At 35.7% G+C, this 20,423-nt stretch overlaps 1 protein-coding gene across 1 annotated transcript in view; it reads right to left on the bottom strand.

The window, feature by feature from the left end:
- RANBP9 (RAN binding protein 9) overlaps positions 1 to 20,423 on the bottom strand; it is a 77,855-nt gene that overhangs the window by 6,512 nt on the left and 50,920 nt on the right. The window contains exons 6-12 of the mRNA XM_081144149.1: positions 16,385 to 16,569; positions 13,236 to 13,348; positions 11,712 to 11,820; positions 10,393 to 10,583; positions 9,176 to 9,320; positions 5,534 to 5,655; positions 3,752 to 3,903 (exon numbers count right to left, since the gene is read on the bottom strand). Of these exons, the coding sequence (XP_081000275.1) occupies positions 3,752 to 3,903; positions 5,534 to 5,655; positions 9,176 to 9,320; positions 10,393 to 10,583; positions 11,712 to 11,820; positions 13,236 to 13,348; positions 16,385 to 16,569 (1,017 nt within the window). The remainder of the gene's footprint in view (positions 1 to 3,751; positions 3,904 to 5,533; positions 5,656 to 9,175; positions 9,321 to 10,392; positions 10,584 to 11,711; positions 11,821 to 13,235; positions 13,349 to 16,384; positions 16,570 to 20,423) is intronic.

The raw sequence follows: 20,423 nt of genomic DNA, 5'->3' as shown, positions 1-20,423 counted from the left end.
AATGCTTAAATAAACTGATATAGCAACATAGTAAAATACCATGTAGCCATTTAAAACTAATTGTAAATAATGTATAGAAACTGTAAGCTTTTATGACAATAAATAATATAAAGAACAGGGTAACTAAAATTACTAACTAGGTAAAATATATGCACAAGATTTTAAAGAACAAAATTGAAAATATCTGTGAAATATAATGGCATTAAGTTACTTTTTATTTAAAAAAAATCACCTCAGTGGGAATAATTTCTGAGGGAAATGTGACATCATTTAGGTAGGATTCTCAAACTGTACTTATATTTGGCTTAAAATCTGCAGCAGTTCCTAAACAGGGTGAGTCTAAATGGCTCCACCTCCGCTTCAGTTACTGGAGTAAAAGCCCCCTGGCTGGGGCTGCTCCTGCACCCTTGACTCGCCACATTGCAGAAGTTCAATGAACAGCTGCTGAGCAAAGTCGGGTAGTTCTCCAGGGAGCCTCTGGCAGACTCAGGCAGGAAAGGAACAAAAAGACAACAGGGGAAGAGGAAAGGAAGACTGACTGACAAAACCAGAAAAAAGGTCAGGAGGAGCAGGGCTGCTGCAGGGACTCCCTACCATGTTACCACGGGCAGGCTACGCGGGCTGCAATGTGCCGGCCGCTCCACAACTGTGGGGAAGCAAATGCTGTACACGTGTACCTATGGCAAAGCATTTAGGGAGATCTGACCTTCGACTGTAACCAAATCATTCTCTCTATATGTGTATGATTCAGAGGTTTAAATAAAACCAGAAAAAAGATTGAAAATAAAAACACCCCACTACATCACATGTGATCTGAAGTGAGGAATAAAAGGAAAAGGGGTACTTTCTAAATCTTCTCAACTATGGCAAACCCTTTACTTTTCACGTTGCCCTCTACTTCTCCAGCCTTGCTCCCACTTGCAAGTGAGATCAGTTGCTCATCCCTACCTGGGTCAAGAAAAGCTTGGGGACCACGAGGAAAGCAGCTTCAAATGTTAAGGAAGTCTCTTAGGGCAGCTGGCATTTGCTTAGAAGTCAAAGACGCAAAATCAAAGCATCTAATTCTTTAGATGAAGATGAATTACACTTTCACGTAATTCAATATATAATCAAGGAATATCTTTGAGAACAGGCCATGTAATACCATTCTCTGAGCTTCGTGAAAGTCGGAATCAAGGACAGTAAGCAGGTTGAGTGAAATCTTAAATTTTCAAAGGCACTGCAGAAATCACACGTTCCTTCATCATGCTCAATTAGCATGAGGTTTAAGCATGAAAGCAGATGACCTGCCCTAAAAAAAAGTCTGTGAATTCTTAAAAACACCTCATATTCCCAAATATCCCCTCAAACAATTCTCAAAGTACAGCCCAGGGACACCTGGGTCCAAGACCCTGCCAGAGGGTTTTGTGAAGTGAAAACTATTTTCACCATAACCCTGAGATGCTACTTCTGTTTCTCGTTCTCTCCCTCCCACAACCATACAGTGGAGTTTTCCACAGGCTACAAGATGTGCGATACCAACCACCACAGACTGATGCAGAGGTAGACATGAGAATCCAGCTCATCTTGATTAAACCTAGCATTAAAAAGATTTGTGAAAATGTAAAGCAAACCCACTCTTCTCATTTTTCCCCCATTTTGGGGAAGACAGTTACCTTTCATAAATTTTATTTAATGGAATTACTGTTATTTTTAATGAATTTTAGTTTTCTAATTTTTAGTAAAGTAAAATCAATAAACTCTTTGGGAATCTTAATTAATACTTTCTTAAGGTGTCTAAGAGAACCTTGGTATCTAGCAAAGAAGTAATCAATTTCCCAAATGGATGATTTTAGATACCTAAAATAACTTAAGAAAGGCCAAGAAATAGGTTTCTTCTTGACACTGTTGATATCAGAAAAGGTCCTACAAAGTTGCAGTTATGCTTTTCAAGTGAATTCAATCCCAATTTAATAAACATTCACTGAATACCTAGGCACTATATGCGTAAGACATACTTAAAAGGGGAGGGGAGTTAAGGAAAGACTTCATCTGACCTCAAAGAACTCTTAATCTTATAGAGCAAGACAGCCATTTTCCTAATAGTAAGTGAATGAATGATTTGGCTTTTTAAACAAAAAATAGCTTAAATCACATACATAATCCACCAATTTTATTTAGCATAAAATTGTAATTTAACCGTTTTTTCTTTAGAGCTGACGCTCACTATTAGAATAGCAGTTTGCTATCCAGTAGATGAAGTACTAAATATGGTGAATACACCTGTCTTCCCACCCCAGATACCGAAAATACAAGACTGCATGCCTTTAACTGAAGGTGTATATAGGTGTCTCCTTAACCCATCCTAGGCCAAGCAGACATGTTCTGTCTACACAGATCTGTACTGAGGCTATAATGCAGGTAGGTGTTTGATTTTTGCTGACTTTATACATATTCAGTGCTACCAGGTGTTGCTACTGGTGCACTGACTCTCAGTTTGTGTCAGAAAGGGATGGCAGGAGCCTTACCCTTTCCTACTATGTATATTAATATACAAGTATCACTACATGCGCCTCTCTTTTGTTTTTTGAACTTTCAAAACATTCATGATAAAATGTTTATAACAGGAAAGGAGCAAAGGGAAGCCTAGATAATACAGGCATGCCATTTGTACAGCTTTGCCAGGAAGCTGCGGTTTAACACTCTTCAGGTCTGTTCCCTGCATATCACTAGGGGAAGGGACTGGACAATAGACACATTAAGGTCTGGGTGACATGTGAAGGTGCTTGTCTGTCAATCACACCTGGGAATAAGCCACTGGCCAGAATAGGTGTGGCCACTGCAAGTGCAGGAAGATTTTATATCTAAACTTCTAAAAAAAGGAATTCCTCCCTTTTGGCTCTCGTTCTCTTGGGACTCTTGTTGCAGGGGGCATGCTCTGCATTCGCCCACATGGCTCAGGGCCACATGGACCCCTCACAATGGACCAATAAATTACAACTAGCCTGATGCTCTGCTGGACTCTCTCAGGGAACGGAAACTTTGGACACTGGTTTTCCTTTTAGCGCTGCTGAATCCCCAGCTGCACACTTTCTAGGACTGGTTTAAGGGACATGGGACTCTGCAAACTGAGGGATATAATTACACGCAAATAAACCTTTCTACCTCATCTCATTCTCCCATGCCACTCTTAGAGAATTCTTTTTCTCAAGATCATAAGAACCCCACTCCCACTAGCAATGGAGAAATTCCACCCATGCAGTTCTCCAATAACAAACCTAATACAGGATGGAAAAAAACCAAAAACAATGGCTAGGTTAATGTTTCATAGGCGTCAGGGTTGGTAGGACTTTTTTAGTATGAAAAAAAAGTTGAAAACCATGTATTAGACCTGTAATCTGCTGCAACTCTGAGCAATGTTTACTAAAATAAAAAATATCTCCAATTTATAGTTTTACAGCATACTCACATTTTTCCTAATAACTTTGCCGATTTTACTGCTGAGAAGACTAAGAAAGTAAGCTGACAAAGTGCACACAATGCTGACAGGTGGCAAAGCTGGGACTGGATCCCTATTTGTTCCTTTAGTCCAGTGCTCTTTCTAGTAGAGCAGAGCTGCCCAAACACATCGAAGGCTTTCACTCTCAAATAGGGAGCCAGGGAGGAGTGCATGTCCAACAAGAATTTCTAGCTCTACTCAATGTTTTACAAAATTATAATTTAGTTCCTTTGAAACATATAGTGTATATTTTTCAAGGGAAAACAAATTTACCTTCAACATTTTTTTATTTGCTGTGTTCTTGCCACATTCTCTCCTCAGCTGTTCACTCATTGCTTGTAGCTCTCTCCCGAAGTGAATCATTCTTTCTATGGCGGCTTGACTTCCTCCACACAACTGGCGTCTTAACTGACTTGAATCAACTTCTGTAACCCAAACAAACAAGTATTTTACTACTGTACTGGAGTGCAATGGAGAAATGAATATAAATGGTTTATAACATTTTATATATTTAATTTAGTAACTATTACCTAGTATTTTTCTCTAAATATGCAGATTTATTTAATTTAATATGGAACTTTGCAGCTAAAAGATATGCTTTATCTAGGTCTCAAGAGTCTAGGCTCCAATATCTAGCATGCAGTTGGACAGGTGACAACCTTTCAGTGTTAGGATGTACCTATATGTCAAGGAAAATTTTATAAAAAGTTAAGCACAATTCTCTAAAACTATATTAAGCAACATTAAGAAAAAAAGAAAAAAGTTAGTAACTGCCTCTCAGGCTATTTTAACTGCCATAGAATAGAGATACAATTAACAATACCTGGACGCTAAGAGAGGCTAAATAATTCCAACAAAAACACAGAAGACACCATATTATACTAATAAAAAAGGGTTAATTACACTTCTTTTAGAAAAATACTACTTTTAGAAAATAATTTTATAGCATATATCTTGGTTGACAATAATCAATGATCGATAATGTAACCATTTAAATTACTAATAACATAATCACAAATGATTATAATACTTAATATTTAATAAGCACTTTGTGCTATTAGCTTTTCACAGATTAGCTTAATTTTCATAATGACCTATGAGGCAGTTATAATACCCATTTTACAGATGAAGAAACCGAGGCACAGAGCTCTTAAGTAACTTGTCCAAGGTTACACAGCTAGTAAGTGGCAGTTGCAGAATTTGAATCCAAGTAATCTGGCTCTAGAACTCCTGCTTTTAATCACTATGCTCAAATTACTCTTTGAATGTTGAGGTTGCTGCTTATCTGATATAATAAAACTAGGCTGCCTTTTTAATCACTCCTTGCTTGAAAAAATGAATTATACATTAGAATACATAATCCCCAATAAGGTGGTTGTATAAGTAATAAAAGAATAACTTTACATTTAGAAAGTAGTTTCTTATATATACTCATAACAATTTGAAAAAATACCTTTTAACTTGAAAATACTAGGAAGTCTAATGTTGGCCATGGAATTCTGACAAAAAAGAATTTAAATAAAAAATTTTCACTTTCCAATTGATGGGAAAGTTTGCTGATGGTTCAACTTTATGGTATAACTTACTACACAAGTTGTCAACAAAGTAAAATTAAGCATGACAATTCAGGAGGGAGAGGAGGCAGATTCATACTTAAGCACGTACTAAGTGCCAGGCACTGAAACTATGCATAGAAATTCTGCTTGATAAGAATTTATAAAATAATCTCTACCCATTTGGCCTTAACTGGCTATAGCAAAATGAGTATAAAACCTTTACTAATAAGCTGGTACTGCTGCACCAATAACAGCACTAAAGTGAGCCCAGACAATTCAGCAAAGAAAACTCTGTAGCACCTGACTTCAGAAAGTACTGTAAAGTAACTCTGCTCTGTCTAGCAACCCACTCTCAAAAGCAGTAATGTGTATTATTGTCAAATCCAATGGCACATCTTTAAATCTGATTTATGCTCATCAGCTGTAAATCAGTACAAGTAAAAACATAACCTTGTAGTCATCATTTTTTATTAAAAATGTAAGAAATATCACTGCAGACCCATTTCGGTGTCACAATCTTCCATTTCGTGGTCATGTTTAGAGCTACCATTTAGGAAACCATTGGATGAAGTTTCTCCAACTCCATTGGAGTAGTGATCTGTTTCCATGTCTACATCATTACTGAAAATGAAAAAACAAACCTAATTTTAGAAATCGCATACTTGCAGCTTAGTTTAAAATAAACTACTACTTAACTACATAGCCTACTTATAAAATGACTTCATAAGGCAACAGCACTCTTCTAAGGCGGCATCGGTTAAATCTTAATCGTATTCAAAGCCAAAAATGTAGCTGAGTTTTAACAAAGTTGTACTCCTGGAGATAAGGGGGAATAAAGTACATGTACTAAAATATAGTGGATTCATGACTTTGTATCAATATGGAGAAATCATACTTCAGCACAGACTTCCCACTATTTTTCAAACTCAGATCTGCACTTCACTTTTTGTTAATCAGCTCTTGCTCCAGAACCCAGCCTTGCCCCAGCATTCACTTCTAGCCTGTAAGGGGAAAATCTCACTGTCCAAACAAACTACTCCTGGAGCCCACGTAATCCTTTTCTGCCCTCACATTCAACTCACTTCTGGACTACTTTTTCTTTAATAGTCTTGACATTTTGGCATCTGTCCTCACTACTTAAAAAATACCCTCTCTCAAAGGTAAATAATAATCTTAAAAACTATACAGTCTCATCTACTCATAACTTTCCAACACCCAACACTACTTTCTCCCACAGGCTTTCTTACTTGCTAAGAAAGCTAAAGTATTGACAAATCTTAATTTTTAAAATGCTGATGTAGATATTTAGGGTGTTCTCAATTTTCACTCATTTTACATTTACTGAATGAATAACTATATTTGGACATACTGTGCCAGTAACTATATTTGGACATACTGCAGTTGTCAATGTAGGACCTTCAGATCCATCCACACAGTAAGCAACAATAAATGCCTAATCTTTCAGATTCTCCTATGAAGATCTACATAATGATTACACAGCCTGGAAGGAAACACTTGATGAAAATGTAGGAAATATTGAAATAAAAACAACCTTTTCTATTAAAAAAGCAAGGTGCACTCATTTCTTAGGAAAAACAACAACACTGAATGCAGATGAACAAAAAGCACTCTATACATAATGCCATCAGGGGTGACTTTTTCATGTATGGTTTAAGTGTGAGTGCGTGGGCGCATGCACGTTTCTTTCTATCAGTAAAACCTATCTGGTAAAAAGACAGAGTGATCTAGGAAGAAGGGAGTAATGGCCTTAGGATTCCTTCGTCAGAAGAGCTGTTTACTATATTGGTGAACTTTGAGAATTGATTAAAAAAAAAAAATCAAACTTTAAAAATGTTTTATAGAAATCCTTCAGATCAGAGCTTTTAGTGATTTTAATATATTAAGCCATTTTTTTTTTAAAAAACACACAATTCAATATAGTATTTAAGAGGGATTCTTTAATTCAATACACATTCAAGAACCCTTGAGCCATGTTCCACATTAGGTGCTATAGGATATAATGAAACAGCCTCTGCCTTGTAAGAGCAAACAGCCTATTAAAAGCTAATAAAGTTATTCTATTGCAGAGCATTAGTACTATGATAAAAGTTAATCACAAGTAGTGACTCAGTGTTTGGTGGAGATGTAAATCAAGGCAAAAATCCTGGAAGAAGTAACATTTGAACATGAGTTTTAACTAGAACAGAAGTTAGGATGGAGAAGAGAATTTCAGATGGAGGTAAATATAACGGAAAAAGCACAAGTCTCGAAATCAGAAATCCTGGGAAGTAGTCTCAGTTCTGCAACTTACTAGCTACTAATTATTGATCTTAAAAAACCAAAAACACATTTACTTCTTGGGTATTCAGCTCTACATCTGTAAAATGGTTTTAATAGTTAATACCATCTCTGCCTACTTCACAATACTGTTGTAAGGAAAGCCATTACCAATTATAAAATAACTGTTACTGTTGAACAGTTTAAGGGAATTTAAAAGCTTACTTTCTTCTCTTACATTGAACACAAAGGAGAATGCTGTGTCATCAATCCCTTCTGTTAAGTTTTCTTCCCTGAACTTGGGTAATAATAGGTCTCTTTAACAACTTCCTGCCATGAGGACAGGATTTAAGAGGAAAAACTCATGAACTGATTGCAATCCTACCCTTAAAAAAATGGCAGAACCCTCTATCAATAATAAAGCACTAAAAGCTTACCTTTTAAAATTCCCACACATAATTTTTACTACAATATTCTAATTTTATATTTTTAGTATGTCATCTCTACTGTCAAAGACTACCCTGACCTCCTCAGCAAAAGATAGTCACTTTTTCTGCTGTTCTTCTCATACACTTCTGAGGACTTCCATTAAAACCTGTACAGCACAACACCATTACTTTGGTAAATTTTTGTCACTTGTGATAAGATAACCTGGAGATTCTGACAAATCTCCAAATCTGCAAATACAGATTTTTACATATACTTCTTTCTATGGAGTCATACTTCCATTAAGATTCCATGATGAAAGTTAGGTTCTCTCTCCTTTAATAAAAAATTCTGCACTGATGAACATTCCCTTAAAATGCAGTAAAACCAACCAATTCATGTTATAAGACCAAACCAACATCAAATCGGTAAAATCTATCATTTTTTTATGTTATTTTTTAAAAACTGATTTGAGAGAGAAAGGGAGAGGGAGAGGGAGAGCGAGAGAAACATCAATCGGTTGCCTTCCACAAGCACCCCAACCAGGGATCAAACCCGCAACCTGGGCATGTGCCCTGACTGGCAATCAAATGGGCAAACTTTTGGTGCATAGGATGACACTCTACCAACTGAGCCACACAGCCACGGTCATTAACACAAGTTCTAAACCAAACTGAGATTCAAATGCTAGATGATTTGGGCAGGCTGTGTTCCTAAGAACTTGCTTTCACACACTAGTATTCAATTCAGGTGATTACATTTCAGGAGCCTTTAGGAGGGCTCATGAACATTAAACCTGAGTATGTCAGGTACGGTGATGTAGTCTTCTCTCCTCTCAAAGCTCTTTGATGTCAGAAGAGGCATTCTTCCTGCCCAGCAATGGCTGACATCCAACAGGTCTTCAATGCTGTCCTCATGCTTTATGTTCACTAAATGACTTAACCACATCTGCTATAATCACACTACTTAAACGTAAGCTCTCAAATAAGAGTCTCTGTAAAATCAGTTTTTTGGAAGCCAGAAAACATTCCACCAAGAAAATACACAGAGAAAAAATAGTTATAAACGTATCATGCTAATACTAGGGGTTAAGTACAATATTGTGACTTAACTTGGAAACATAACAAAGGGCATGTATGTGGTCCTCTGTATGGAACTGTGGTGGTGGAAGAGTAGACGGCAGAGCCCTAGATTTGTCCTCATAACCCCAGGATAAGGGCAGAGGGAATGAGAGCAATAAGAACCACAGAAAAGAACCTATGCGCATACTGAGACCGAAAGGCTGTGGGAACTCATTCCCACCCTCTTATCCTCTGGGGCTTGGGAATTCCCAGACCTCCATTATTGTCCATATAACTCAAAATTTCCAAATTATTAAAATGATAACACCTATAATTAGGTGGCTTAGAGTAATGCAAAACCTAGAGAAATCACTTACCTGGTGAAGTTATTAACTTGCTGTGATCTTGACATATTTATACTGTTCAGTTCTGGTACGTTCAAATTAGATGACTGGTGTTTACTATGGCAATATGACTGATGTGCTTTATTTGATATTACACCATTACTACAACTTTCAAAACCTGGAAAAGAAGACGAAAAAGATAGGTCATGAAAATAGAAACACACACTAATTTATTATTAGGTTGTAAATAATGGACCCACATTCTGATTTTTATATTTAAAATAAAGTCAATGGACTATTTAAATAGTAAACAAACAACTAACTTCTTTGAGAGGATATAAGTATACTTGTGAGCTATAGTTATCATCTCCTCTAACATTTCTTGAAGGCTTCATTATGGATCAACCCTCAGTGAGGGCAGTGTTATCGTCACCCCCATTTTCCTGAGGCTAAGAATTTGTCCAAGCCTGAAGTGACTGTATGATATTCAAGAGGGGTACTGGCTAAGGATACTAACATGAGAATCATCTGCATGGTACAGGATGGTGATATAATAAAAAGAGATATAATAATGTAGAAAGGTGTATGCTGATTGAGAAAAAGCAAAGGTGTTACTCTATTCTATGAAAAGAAAAGCCTTTGAATTCTGTCTTAGAAAGTTAAGTGCACAGAGGAAAGATGACACCTTGGGAAAAAGAATGAAAGAGACAAGCAAAGAAGGAAGACTAAGAAGGATCAGAAATAAACTTGGAGAAATGATCATAAAAGCCAAGAAAGGAGAGAATTCTGATTAAGAGAACACCAAAAGCCTTGGAGAACAAGACTGGTGAGTCAAAAAAAGGGAGATGAGAAAATGAACTGGGCAGTGAATTCCTACAAGAAGCTTGGTTGAGAAAGAATGAGAGAGCAGGCGGCCTAGCTGGGTGTGGCGACTGGTGGCATCACAGCCACATCACTGCCTTTACATTTATACTTTATTAAAACATACAATTATCTTTTCATCACCAAATATCTATGATTTAAATTCTAAAGACAATTCAAATGTTAGCCTTTGTTTATGATCTTCTAAAAACACACGTGTTTGATCCAACTACAATTTTTCTTCCAGATTATCCTGAGGATCAAGTATGTAGATGTGCAAAACTGCTACACAGGAATGTCTAGATATTTTAAAATTTTATTTTGGTTCAAAACTATAAAGAAGGGCAAAAATATAAATATAAAGATAATATCATAAGATTAAATCTCACCAGAAAAATGTGCAGCACCTCCTTTGCCTGATGCTAAGTTGTGGATATTCACTCCATGGCTGGGGCTCACACTTGGGCTACTGAAAGGTCGAGGGCTCACAGGGTAACTGTCTTGAGATTTCGGACTCCGGCCTCCCAAACATCGCACTTCACTATCTGTGCCATTCACCATTTCTATAAACTGACGCACTCTAAAAACAGGGGGGGAAAATTACTTAGATAATCTTCAAATAGCCGTTTATTTAACAGCAACAGATTCTGAAAGGAGGTATTTTAAGAATTTGTATTTATCAATAACTTCAGCCTTTAGATAGTATTCTAAAAAACACTAATTATGATTTCATATACTATACTGGTTAGAATAAATTTAAGATTTTCCAGAAAAATAACACAAAAGCTGTATGTCCTTTAATCAAGGTTTACTAAGAAAATGAAAATCTATCTGTATCTATAAGAAACAAAATCAAAGTGGACTCCTTTTTTCAGTCCCCAAATAATTTAATCAAAATAGTATTTGCACTTGGTAGCAAATCAGATAGTATATAAGAACATGATGGAATTCCAACAGATTTTCCATCACCCCATTCATAGTAGCATTATCACAATATCCAATAGTGGAAGCGAGTCAAATGTGTAATGATGGATGAGTGAGTAAACACAATGGCGTATCATTCAGCCTTCAAAAGGAAGGAAATTCTGACAGGTGCTACAACGTAGATGAACTTTGAGGACATTAAGCTAAGGAAAATAAGTCAGTTACAAAGGACAAATATTTCATGATTCCACTTGTATGAGGTACCAAGAGTAGTCAAATTCAAATTCAAAAATCAGTTGCCAGGAGGTGGTGGGGAGGAGAAATGGGGAGTTAGTGTTTAATGAGTACAAAGTTTTAGTTAGAAAGGTTCTAGAGATGGATGGTTGGCACTGGTTACTGAACAATGTGAATGTACTCACTACTGAACTGCACACGTAAAAATGGCAAATTTTATGTTATGTATATTTATCACAATTTTTAAAAATGCCACAATTTACTATAAGGTACTCTGCAGAAGGAAAAATAGATTCTTATCTTCTAAATAACATTTTCACATTTGAAAACACAGAATGACAGAAGAGCAAACACAGAGCAAAAGATGCCATCTGTTTATATTCCTCAACACAAGTGTTTTTATATTATAATCTGTTTACTTAAATGTGCTGTATTACAAAATTTTATGTCAATATTTGAAAGGTAAAACAAAAATTAAAACATGGAAATTATTTTGGTTACATATAACACACATATATCATAACTATAACATTTTATTAAACAAACTCACTTCAATGTGAAAAGAAGATTAGGATTTCTTTCAAGTAAGCTTGGGTATAACTGTTGTGTTGTTTCAATGGCTTCTCCCATTCTTCCTGCTAACACCAATTTCTGAATTCCTATTTAGAAAAAGAGAGCAAAGGATTAATTTTTTAACAGTAGAAAAATATACATTGATGTCTCGCTTTCATATTAATGATTCTCTCTCTCTCTCAACCTTCTCCCTTCTGCTATCTCTAAAAAATCAATAAAAAATCTTAAAAAAAATAATAAGATGGCTATGTTTGCCCTGGCTGGTGTGGCTCAGTTGACTGGAGTGTCGCCCTGTGTATCGAAAGGTTGTGGGTTCCAGTCCTGGTCAGGGCACATACCTAGGTTGCAGGTTCAGTCCCTGGTTGGGGCAGGCAATTAAGGCAGCCCATTGATGTTCTCTCTCACACTGAAGTTTCTGTCTGTCTCTCTCTGCCCGTTTTTAAAATCAATGGGCATATCCTCAGGTGAGGATTAAAGTAAAAAAGATGCTAAGTTTAGGCATACGTGGTGGTGATGGAATGCATGCATGCTAACCTCCAATTTGATAGTTATCAAATTACATTCACTAAATATGTACAACTTTTAATATGTCAACCATTGCTCGATAAAGTGTTTTTTAAAAAGACCATAGGAAACATTAAAGAAATAATATTCAAAATGTCTTATCAATTATGATAATCTTTTGAACCTAATACTAAAAGAATGCTAGACTTTGAGTTCTGAATCCAACACACTCGATGAGCATTCCTGTGTCAGGTATTTGTTAAACCAGACGGTGAGGATACAAAGAATGAGCGACCATGTCCTGTTCACCAGAGCTTGCAATATAGTGAGAAAAAACACACAGTAGCTACAACACAATGTAGTCAGTGTTGATACAGCAGTTTGACCTATAAAAAAATTTTTTCATCCATCATGATTTCGCCCATCATGCTTTGTTCTTATGCCTATACTCTCATCACCAAGTTATACCCTCCCTAAGGGACTGTTCCAATTTAGGGTGGCTGACTATGGGCCAGTTATCATGCTGACCTGCCCTTGCTCTGGCCACGAGCATTAGAACCTAAGCCATAAATACTTAAGATCAAAACTATATTAGATTTAGACAGCAAGTTAAATGCAAAGGCATTTAAATTTCTTTCACATATTACCTCCACTAATATATCTAATCATGGGACTACTTTACTACTAATAAAAAAACCAAACATTTTATTAAATGCTTATTTCCTAAAACCTCAATAAAACCTTTTTAAAGAAAAAAAGGTAAATATTCTTACAAAAATATTCTCCAAAATTGTATCTTTCTACATCCAGAACGCTAGCAAAGTCCTATGTGAATTTTTTAAAGGTAATCTTCAAAAGCGGCAATGAAAAATTTCAGAGGCATCAATTTTAAACTTTATTTAAAAAAATTTTAATATGAAAATACAATTTCTAAAAATCAATATAATCAAACCTATAATCTGAAAACAAGTGTTAGCCATGCACCATAGGTCCTTACTTTGTCTATTCTTAATGGAAGCTAATTCTTCTAGTACGGTCTGGTCTGTAGATCTGGCAAAGGCCTCTGCTGTGGCACAGTACCCATGGTGGACTAAATAAGATGAAACCATTCTTAAAATAAAAAGAAGAAACACATAACTTTTAGACAAGAGAATACATGATTCATACTACAATTTATTACAAGGTCTACTCTGGTATTACATAACTAGCCTATTCCCTTGAAATAATTACGGCTTTAATAACCTCAAATTTAAAGTTCAAAAAATCATTCTATTCTCTTGTAGTATTTCCAAAAACATAAATACAAATGCTATGTTGAGACTACTGTTCCTAAAAATTATTATTAGAGAATCAAGGACATTCCATTATCTCCAGGTCCTTTCTGTAATTTCCCATCCTAGTATTTAATCCTACTCACCGTAATTCCTGTTTCATCTTTATCATGACTTATCCCAGTAAAGTGTTGTCATTTTGAAAAATAAAACAAATTAAAATAACAGATTAACTCCTTGTATTCTGGAGTTCAACCCTTTTTAATTTGTTAGTTACATTAGATAGGATCACAAGGTGTAAACACAAGAAATAAGGTGAACCCAATAATCTTCCAGAAAGAAGTCTATGAGGGTGATAGTACTAATCAATGAGAACTTGGCCTTCTAATCTAAATCGATCAGTATGGCTGTGCACAGGAGATTAATTACTCAAATGTGATTTATATGTGACACACTTCAAAAGAACAAGTTTATTTTTTAAAAAGCCACCAAGTGGTCAAAACATATATTTACATCTAACTACAAAATGTTAGAAAAACTGCAGACTAAGCAATATTAACACAAATAGCCAATACAGCCAAATATTCCCCTCTTAAACCTGCCTCCATTTGGACTACTAAAGACCTGTTAGAAAATGGTAGGAAGAGTGGTTCAGGAAAGGGGGATGGACCAAGGGGTATCTAAGAAACAGATTTTTCACTTTATTTCATCTGATTATTCGAATTAATTTAAGAGGTAGGGGAGAATCTTTTAAAATAAACTTTCCAGGAGGGGCTGTGGTCAGGGCCATCGCTGAACTCTGGCTACAGGACAAGATAACGTTTCCTCTACTACTACCCTGCCATGATGTTCAATGTGACCCTTTTAAAAGCATTCAAGTCAGGTGAGTCCTAACTAGTTTGGCTCAGTGGTTAGGGCGTCGGCCCTTGGACTGAAGGGTCCAGGGTTTGATCCTGGCCAAGGGCACATACCTTGGTTGCAGGCTCGGTCCCCGGCCCTGGGCTGGGCACGTGTGGGAGGCAACCAAGCAATGTGTCTCTCTCACAATGATGTTTCTCTCTCTCCCTCTCCCCGCTCTGAAAAGCAATGGACAGCCCGGCCGGGCGTGGCTCAGCGGTTGAGCATCGACCTAGGGTCCAGAAGTTCGCAGTTTGATTCCTGGTCAGGGCACATGCCTGGGTTGTGGGCTCGATCCCCAGTCAGGGATGTGTAGGAGGCAGCCGATCAATGACTCTCTCATTATTGATGTTTCTCTCTCCTCCCCCCCTCTCCCTTCCTCTCTCTGAAATCAATATATATTTAAAAAAAAAAAAAAAAAGAAAAGCAATGGATAAAATATCCTCTGGTGAGAATAAAAATAAATAAATAAAGGCATGTGACCCCCGGGGAGCAACTTATCCCAGCTCTAATTCAGGGCAACTATGAGATTCCGAGTCAGGGTTCACTCTTCTTTCAACTGCAGGACAAAAATACTAGTGTAAACTCTCTGCAATACCTGATGATAATAGCTCTAGTGAAAGAGCATGTTTTCAGAACCATCAACATATCTTGCAATCATTATCTCCTCCAAAAAGTACACACAAAAAGTTTTATTAGATTTGTAAATTTCAGATTGTTCAAAAACAATTATAAAGACGTTTAAGATGAGTTGTGTCAGATTGATGTATCTGAAAGCCTTCGTCATTTTCTTGGGTTACAGTAGTGAAAATGACTATTTAAACTTAAAGATATTTGTTTCATTTTCAGTCTATACTATTTCAAGCTTTAAGAGTTACCATTTAGTGCTATTGATATCTGGTGTCATCTTGAGCCTTTCAGCAAAAGTATAGTCCAAAAAGGTGACTGTCATAGAAATTACGTTTTCCTGCCGACTTCCATTATGAAATTCTACTTTTTCATAAAAAACTCCCCAATAAAACACACTGAAATTTTTTGGTAAAAAAATGAGCTGAGGGAAAGAGCGTCCATTTCCCAGTACTTTCACTGACATCCACTGTGCCCGCCTGCTGCCGCCCATCCCCCACCCTGCTGTTACTGGATCATCAGTATTCATCCTGAGCTTAGGAACCCTAACTGCACGTTCATTGTGCCTTGGCTTCATTTCCTTACCTCCTCTTAAATGGCTAATAATAGCACATACAAGTAAACGGCATTAAAATAATTAGTAAGACTTTTGGCCAGATTTTTCTGTTTAGAACAGGACAATTATTACCTTCCTAAATCTACATGATAAATAATAAACATTTAGCAAAAAAGGGAACCTAGTAACCAAATATAGCTGACATTATTCTACTGAGTACCCTATTCACTAGAAAAATGTAGCCAGATGTTGAAAAGTCCAATGTACATTTTAAGTCTGTATCCCAGTCTGTAAACTGTACCAGTATTTTGATGCTTACTCTTACTGAGCAGTAACTGTTCCCCCACAAATATTGAACTACTGCTGAACAACAAGCCGAATTCATGTTCAAAAACATGATCCTGAATTATACGATCTAAATTATCTTTCTGAATTTATCTTCTGCAGCACTAGCACTATATTGACAGCTGAATCCTGAAACCTAAGGAAATCATTAAATCCTATTATGATAGAAAATGAACTGCCCTAACCTAAGCGATTTAATGTCACTTTATTTCTTCTATCAAATTAAGTCAGACTAATATACTATTTTGTATGTTGCCACCAAATCAAACATTGTTTAAGTAGAGTGAATTTCTTTTTATAGAGATTGAAACACAACTGATACATTAAAATTATTAGGCTGCAAATGAATATATTAAAAAGCTTCAACAAATATTCTTTTGTACCAAAAGAACAAAATACTTTATTAAAAAAGGACTCTGGAATAATGTCCATTCCAATTTCTTCACTTACTTCTGTATCATGGTCTGCCATTCTCCTTCTCGATCTCCAATAGGAAACCGGTCTATCTGCGCCTGTATTTTCGTTCTCCACTCCCGCATATAGTCTTCTATGTCAAACACAAAAGGATGTTGCCCAAAATTGGCATCGACCACCTCTCCTGGTGTCTGGAGCCCAACGGTGGGATACAAATTTGGCTGTAAGACAACACAGTTCACTAAGTATCTATCTCTTTTATGTTAAAGACATTCATTCATTCTTTCAAATGCTGTCTCTAAGATAACTACAAATTTTCTTCGTAAATATTTTAAAATCTCAATCTAAAACTAGTAGAGGAAGACTAAAGTAAATATTCTAAAATACAATCTATACGAGATGGAAAATACCATTTCCTGTAACCTAATCATCAAAAAAATATGAAACCACCTCAGTACCTATTTATTCAGAGACCACATGGAAACAGAGTTTTAATAAATAAAGAGATAATCCTTGCTCTTAAGAATATGTCATATAGGCCCTGGCTGGTGTGGCTCAGTTGGTTGGAGCACTGTCTCATATACTGAAAGGTCAAGGGTTTGATTCTTGATCCTGGTCGGGGCCCATGCAGGAAGCAACAGATCATTTGTTTCTTTCTCACATCGATGTTTCTCCCCACTCTCCTTCCCCTCTCTCAAAAATTTTTTTAAATCAATGAGCATGTCCTCCAGTGAGGATTAAAAAAAAAAAGAATGTCATATAGTAGTTACAGAGGTTCAAGAATACACATATAACTCAGGTTTATCTTTTTATATACATGTGATGCATTTCTAGAAAGTGCAGGTAAAAGCTAGTTACCACAGGAGAACAATCCTAACTGGGCAAGAGCTATTTTAAGTTTACTAATTTCCTTATTTGTACACTTGGGCTGCTTTATAAAAGGACGGTGATGACTGTAAGAAACACAGAGCATCAAGAGTAGGGTTCTCTACATAAAAGACTCGAATGCACGTATTTCGAGAGTTTAAAGGATGACTTAAAATTTCAGACTCGTAGTGAAACACATTCAGATGCGCTCCCAGATTCTGAGGCTAAACAAGCGACTGAAGAGCTTCAAATATACAAAAAAATAGCACAGTCCTTTTGGCTCTATCACTTGTTGTTACATCTCCAGGGAGAATGAGTTACTGAATGTCTAATAGATGGTAGGGTTTAATCATCAGAATAATCCTGAAGCAATTACTATTATTCCCATTACAAAAATACAGAAATTGAGGCTCAGGGGCCAATTAACTCACTCATGGTCTTTCTACACAATGGCAGCGGTGAGACTGGAATAGGTTTATCTGACACCAAATCTAAGCTCAATTTTTCTTCCTAGAACTCCAAATCCTATTTCGTCTTCATTCTCTGTATTTATATCTTATTTCTTTGCTTTAATGGTTATCACAAATATTTTCTGTACAAAATTAGGTAAAGATGGCACGAGCATAATTTGTGTATAAGATGCTTAAACAGATTTCACAGCCCCAAACTAGAAAAATGTGTTTAAAAACAACTGATCAACCAAGCAACCAAATAAAAAACAAGAGTACTGTGTTAAAATATTGAGAAATATAGTTGCACCGGATTAGGGGGGAAAATGGTAATGCAATGTACACAAATGTACTGATTCTTAATAATCAACAAAACTAGCAAGTTAATAGAATTTTAAGCCAAACACAAGTGAAATATGTATTACAACCTTCTCATTTCACCAATGAGAAAATAGACCTAAAGAGTTTAAGGAATTTATCCAATAGCACACTGCTTGTTAATGAAACAGAGGAGAAAAAAACTCATGTCTCTCTACTTCTAGCATAGTATTCTTTCCATTAAAACTCATTAAAAAATTATGACATATTTTAGAATGAAAGTCTATACAGTCAAAGACTCTTAATAAGAATATAAAAAGAAAAAACGCAATCCTGTTCATTAAGCAGAGTTTATAATTCTGACATTCAGCAATGTCCAAACAAACAGAGATGCTTTTAAAATGGTTTGCTAATCTAAATTTTTCTTGACAAGTTCAGGAAAGGAACTCGTATCAACACTACAAAAGAAAAATCAGCATTCATGAATCCTCTGATAAAAATATGCCATAAAAAAGTTTCAGTAATAGTGTGAACAACAACAAAGTTCAAAAACAAAAACATTTTAGATTAAAAAAAATTTTGAAACTTCCCTATGGCAAAACCTGACATAAATGTCAAGGCAAATGGATTTTATAGAAAAATCTGCCACACTTGTGAGAAAGGATCAATATTCCAAATATTAAAAGTTCTCACAATACAAGTAGACAAAAGATAACTAGTTCAATTACAATATAAAGACACTTCACTCAATTTTTAAAAACGCAAATAAAAACAATTTTTATTTTTTTTTGCACATCGGGTTAAGATTTAAAAGACAGAGAATACCCAGTGTTAATGAAGGTTGAGAAAATAAGCCCTCATCCACTGTACACAGAAATGCAAACTGATATCATATTTTAAGAAGAAATTTTGCCCAGCCGGGTGTGGCTCAGAGGTTGAGCGTCGACCTAAGATCCAGGCGATCGGGGTTCGATTCCCGGTCAGGGCACATGCCCGGGTTGTGGGCTCGATCAATGACTTTCTCATCATTGACATTTCTATCTCTCTCTCCCTCTCCTTTCCTCTCTCTGAAATCAATAAAGATATATATATATATATTTTTTAAATTTTGGCAAAACCTATTAAAATTGACAAAGCAATTTCACTTGTAAGAAAGAATTTAATCCTACAGAAAAACAAGCATATATAAAGATAGATGTCCTATGGCATTGTTTGTAATTGCAAATAAAAAATTAAAAAGAATGTCCACTTATAGGTGGTGTATATACCACGTTCATCAAAACTCAGAATTCAATAATTATGATCAGCCATTATTTTATGTCTAAGAAAAAACACTGCTGTTAAACTCTGACAGACCATAGATCCTAAGATGCATCCCATTTCATAAATGTTAAATTATAAAAATAAGCAAAAAAGAGTAAAAACATGTATACTGACAAAGATGCTCAATATGTATTACTAAATGAAGAAAGCTAGCTATAGAATAGTGCATAAACTATAATCCCAACTCGCCTGTAAACATTTACATAATAAACATACCAGCCAACATAAGTTCAGAAACAGATTTGGAAGGATATACATTAAAGTTAACACAGTCATCTTATCTAAGAGGCTGGGGTTTTGAGGAACTTCTCTTTTACGCATTTGTGTATTTCTAAATATTTCTCTTACTTGAATATTTAACACTATATTACTTTTATAATCAGAAAGTGATAAATTAAAAACAATAGTCAGGAGGGGCTCAATGAAAAGTAACTAACTGTAAGTTTTTATACCATTTACTTGACCTTAAAACTGAAGAATCTGAGGGAAAGGGATTAAAGGACATAGCATTTAACTGGCAAACTATAAATTTAAAAAACAGAACAGAAATTTTAACTTGCAAGATGATAGATTTCTAAAAGGAGAATGTAACAATGCAACGGTTTTTAGTTTAGTCAGAGTAGTACAGCCATCGCCACTATCAAATTGTACATTTTCACTACAAAAAGTAACCCCTACCCATTCGCAGTCACTCCCCAGACCCTGTCACTGTAACTCTGACAACCACTAATCTACTTTTTGACCCTGCAGATTTGCTTTTTCTGGACATTTTGCATAAGTTGAATTATACAATGTGTGGTCTTTTGTGACTGGCTTCTTTCATTTCACATAATGTTTCTGAGGTTCATCCATGTTGTAGCATGTATCTTGATTATGGATTTATGTAAAACAATGTTTCCCAGGATTCTCTTTCTCAAAAGAAACCAAAAAAAACACTCCTGCCTATGTAGAATTAGAAGTGAGAATTTAAGTCTCTATGAAGCGAACAGAAATATAGATCTCCTTATTTCTATTACCTTAGGAAAAAATAAAGTCAGATATTAAAAATACTATTCAAAAGCTAAATATACATAATAAAATCATATTCTCAATAGCATAGTTTTGTTCTATTATATTTA

This window comes from Miniopterus schreibersii (assembly GCF_964146895.1).
Source record: "Miniopterus schreibersii genome assembly, chromosome: 8".
NCBI lineage: Eukaryota > Metazoa > Chordata > Mammalia > Chiroptera > Miniopteridae > Miniopterus > Miniopterus schreibersii.
This window is presented reverse-complemented; position numbering and strand designations above follow the sequence as displayed.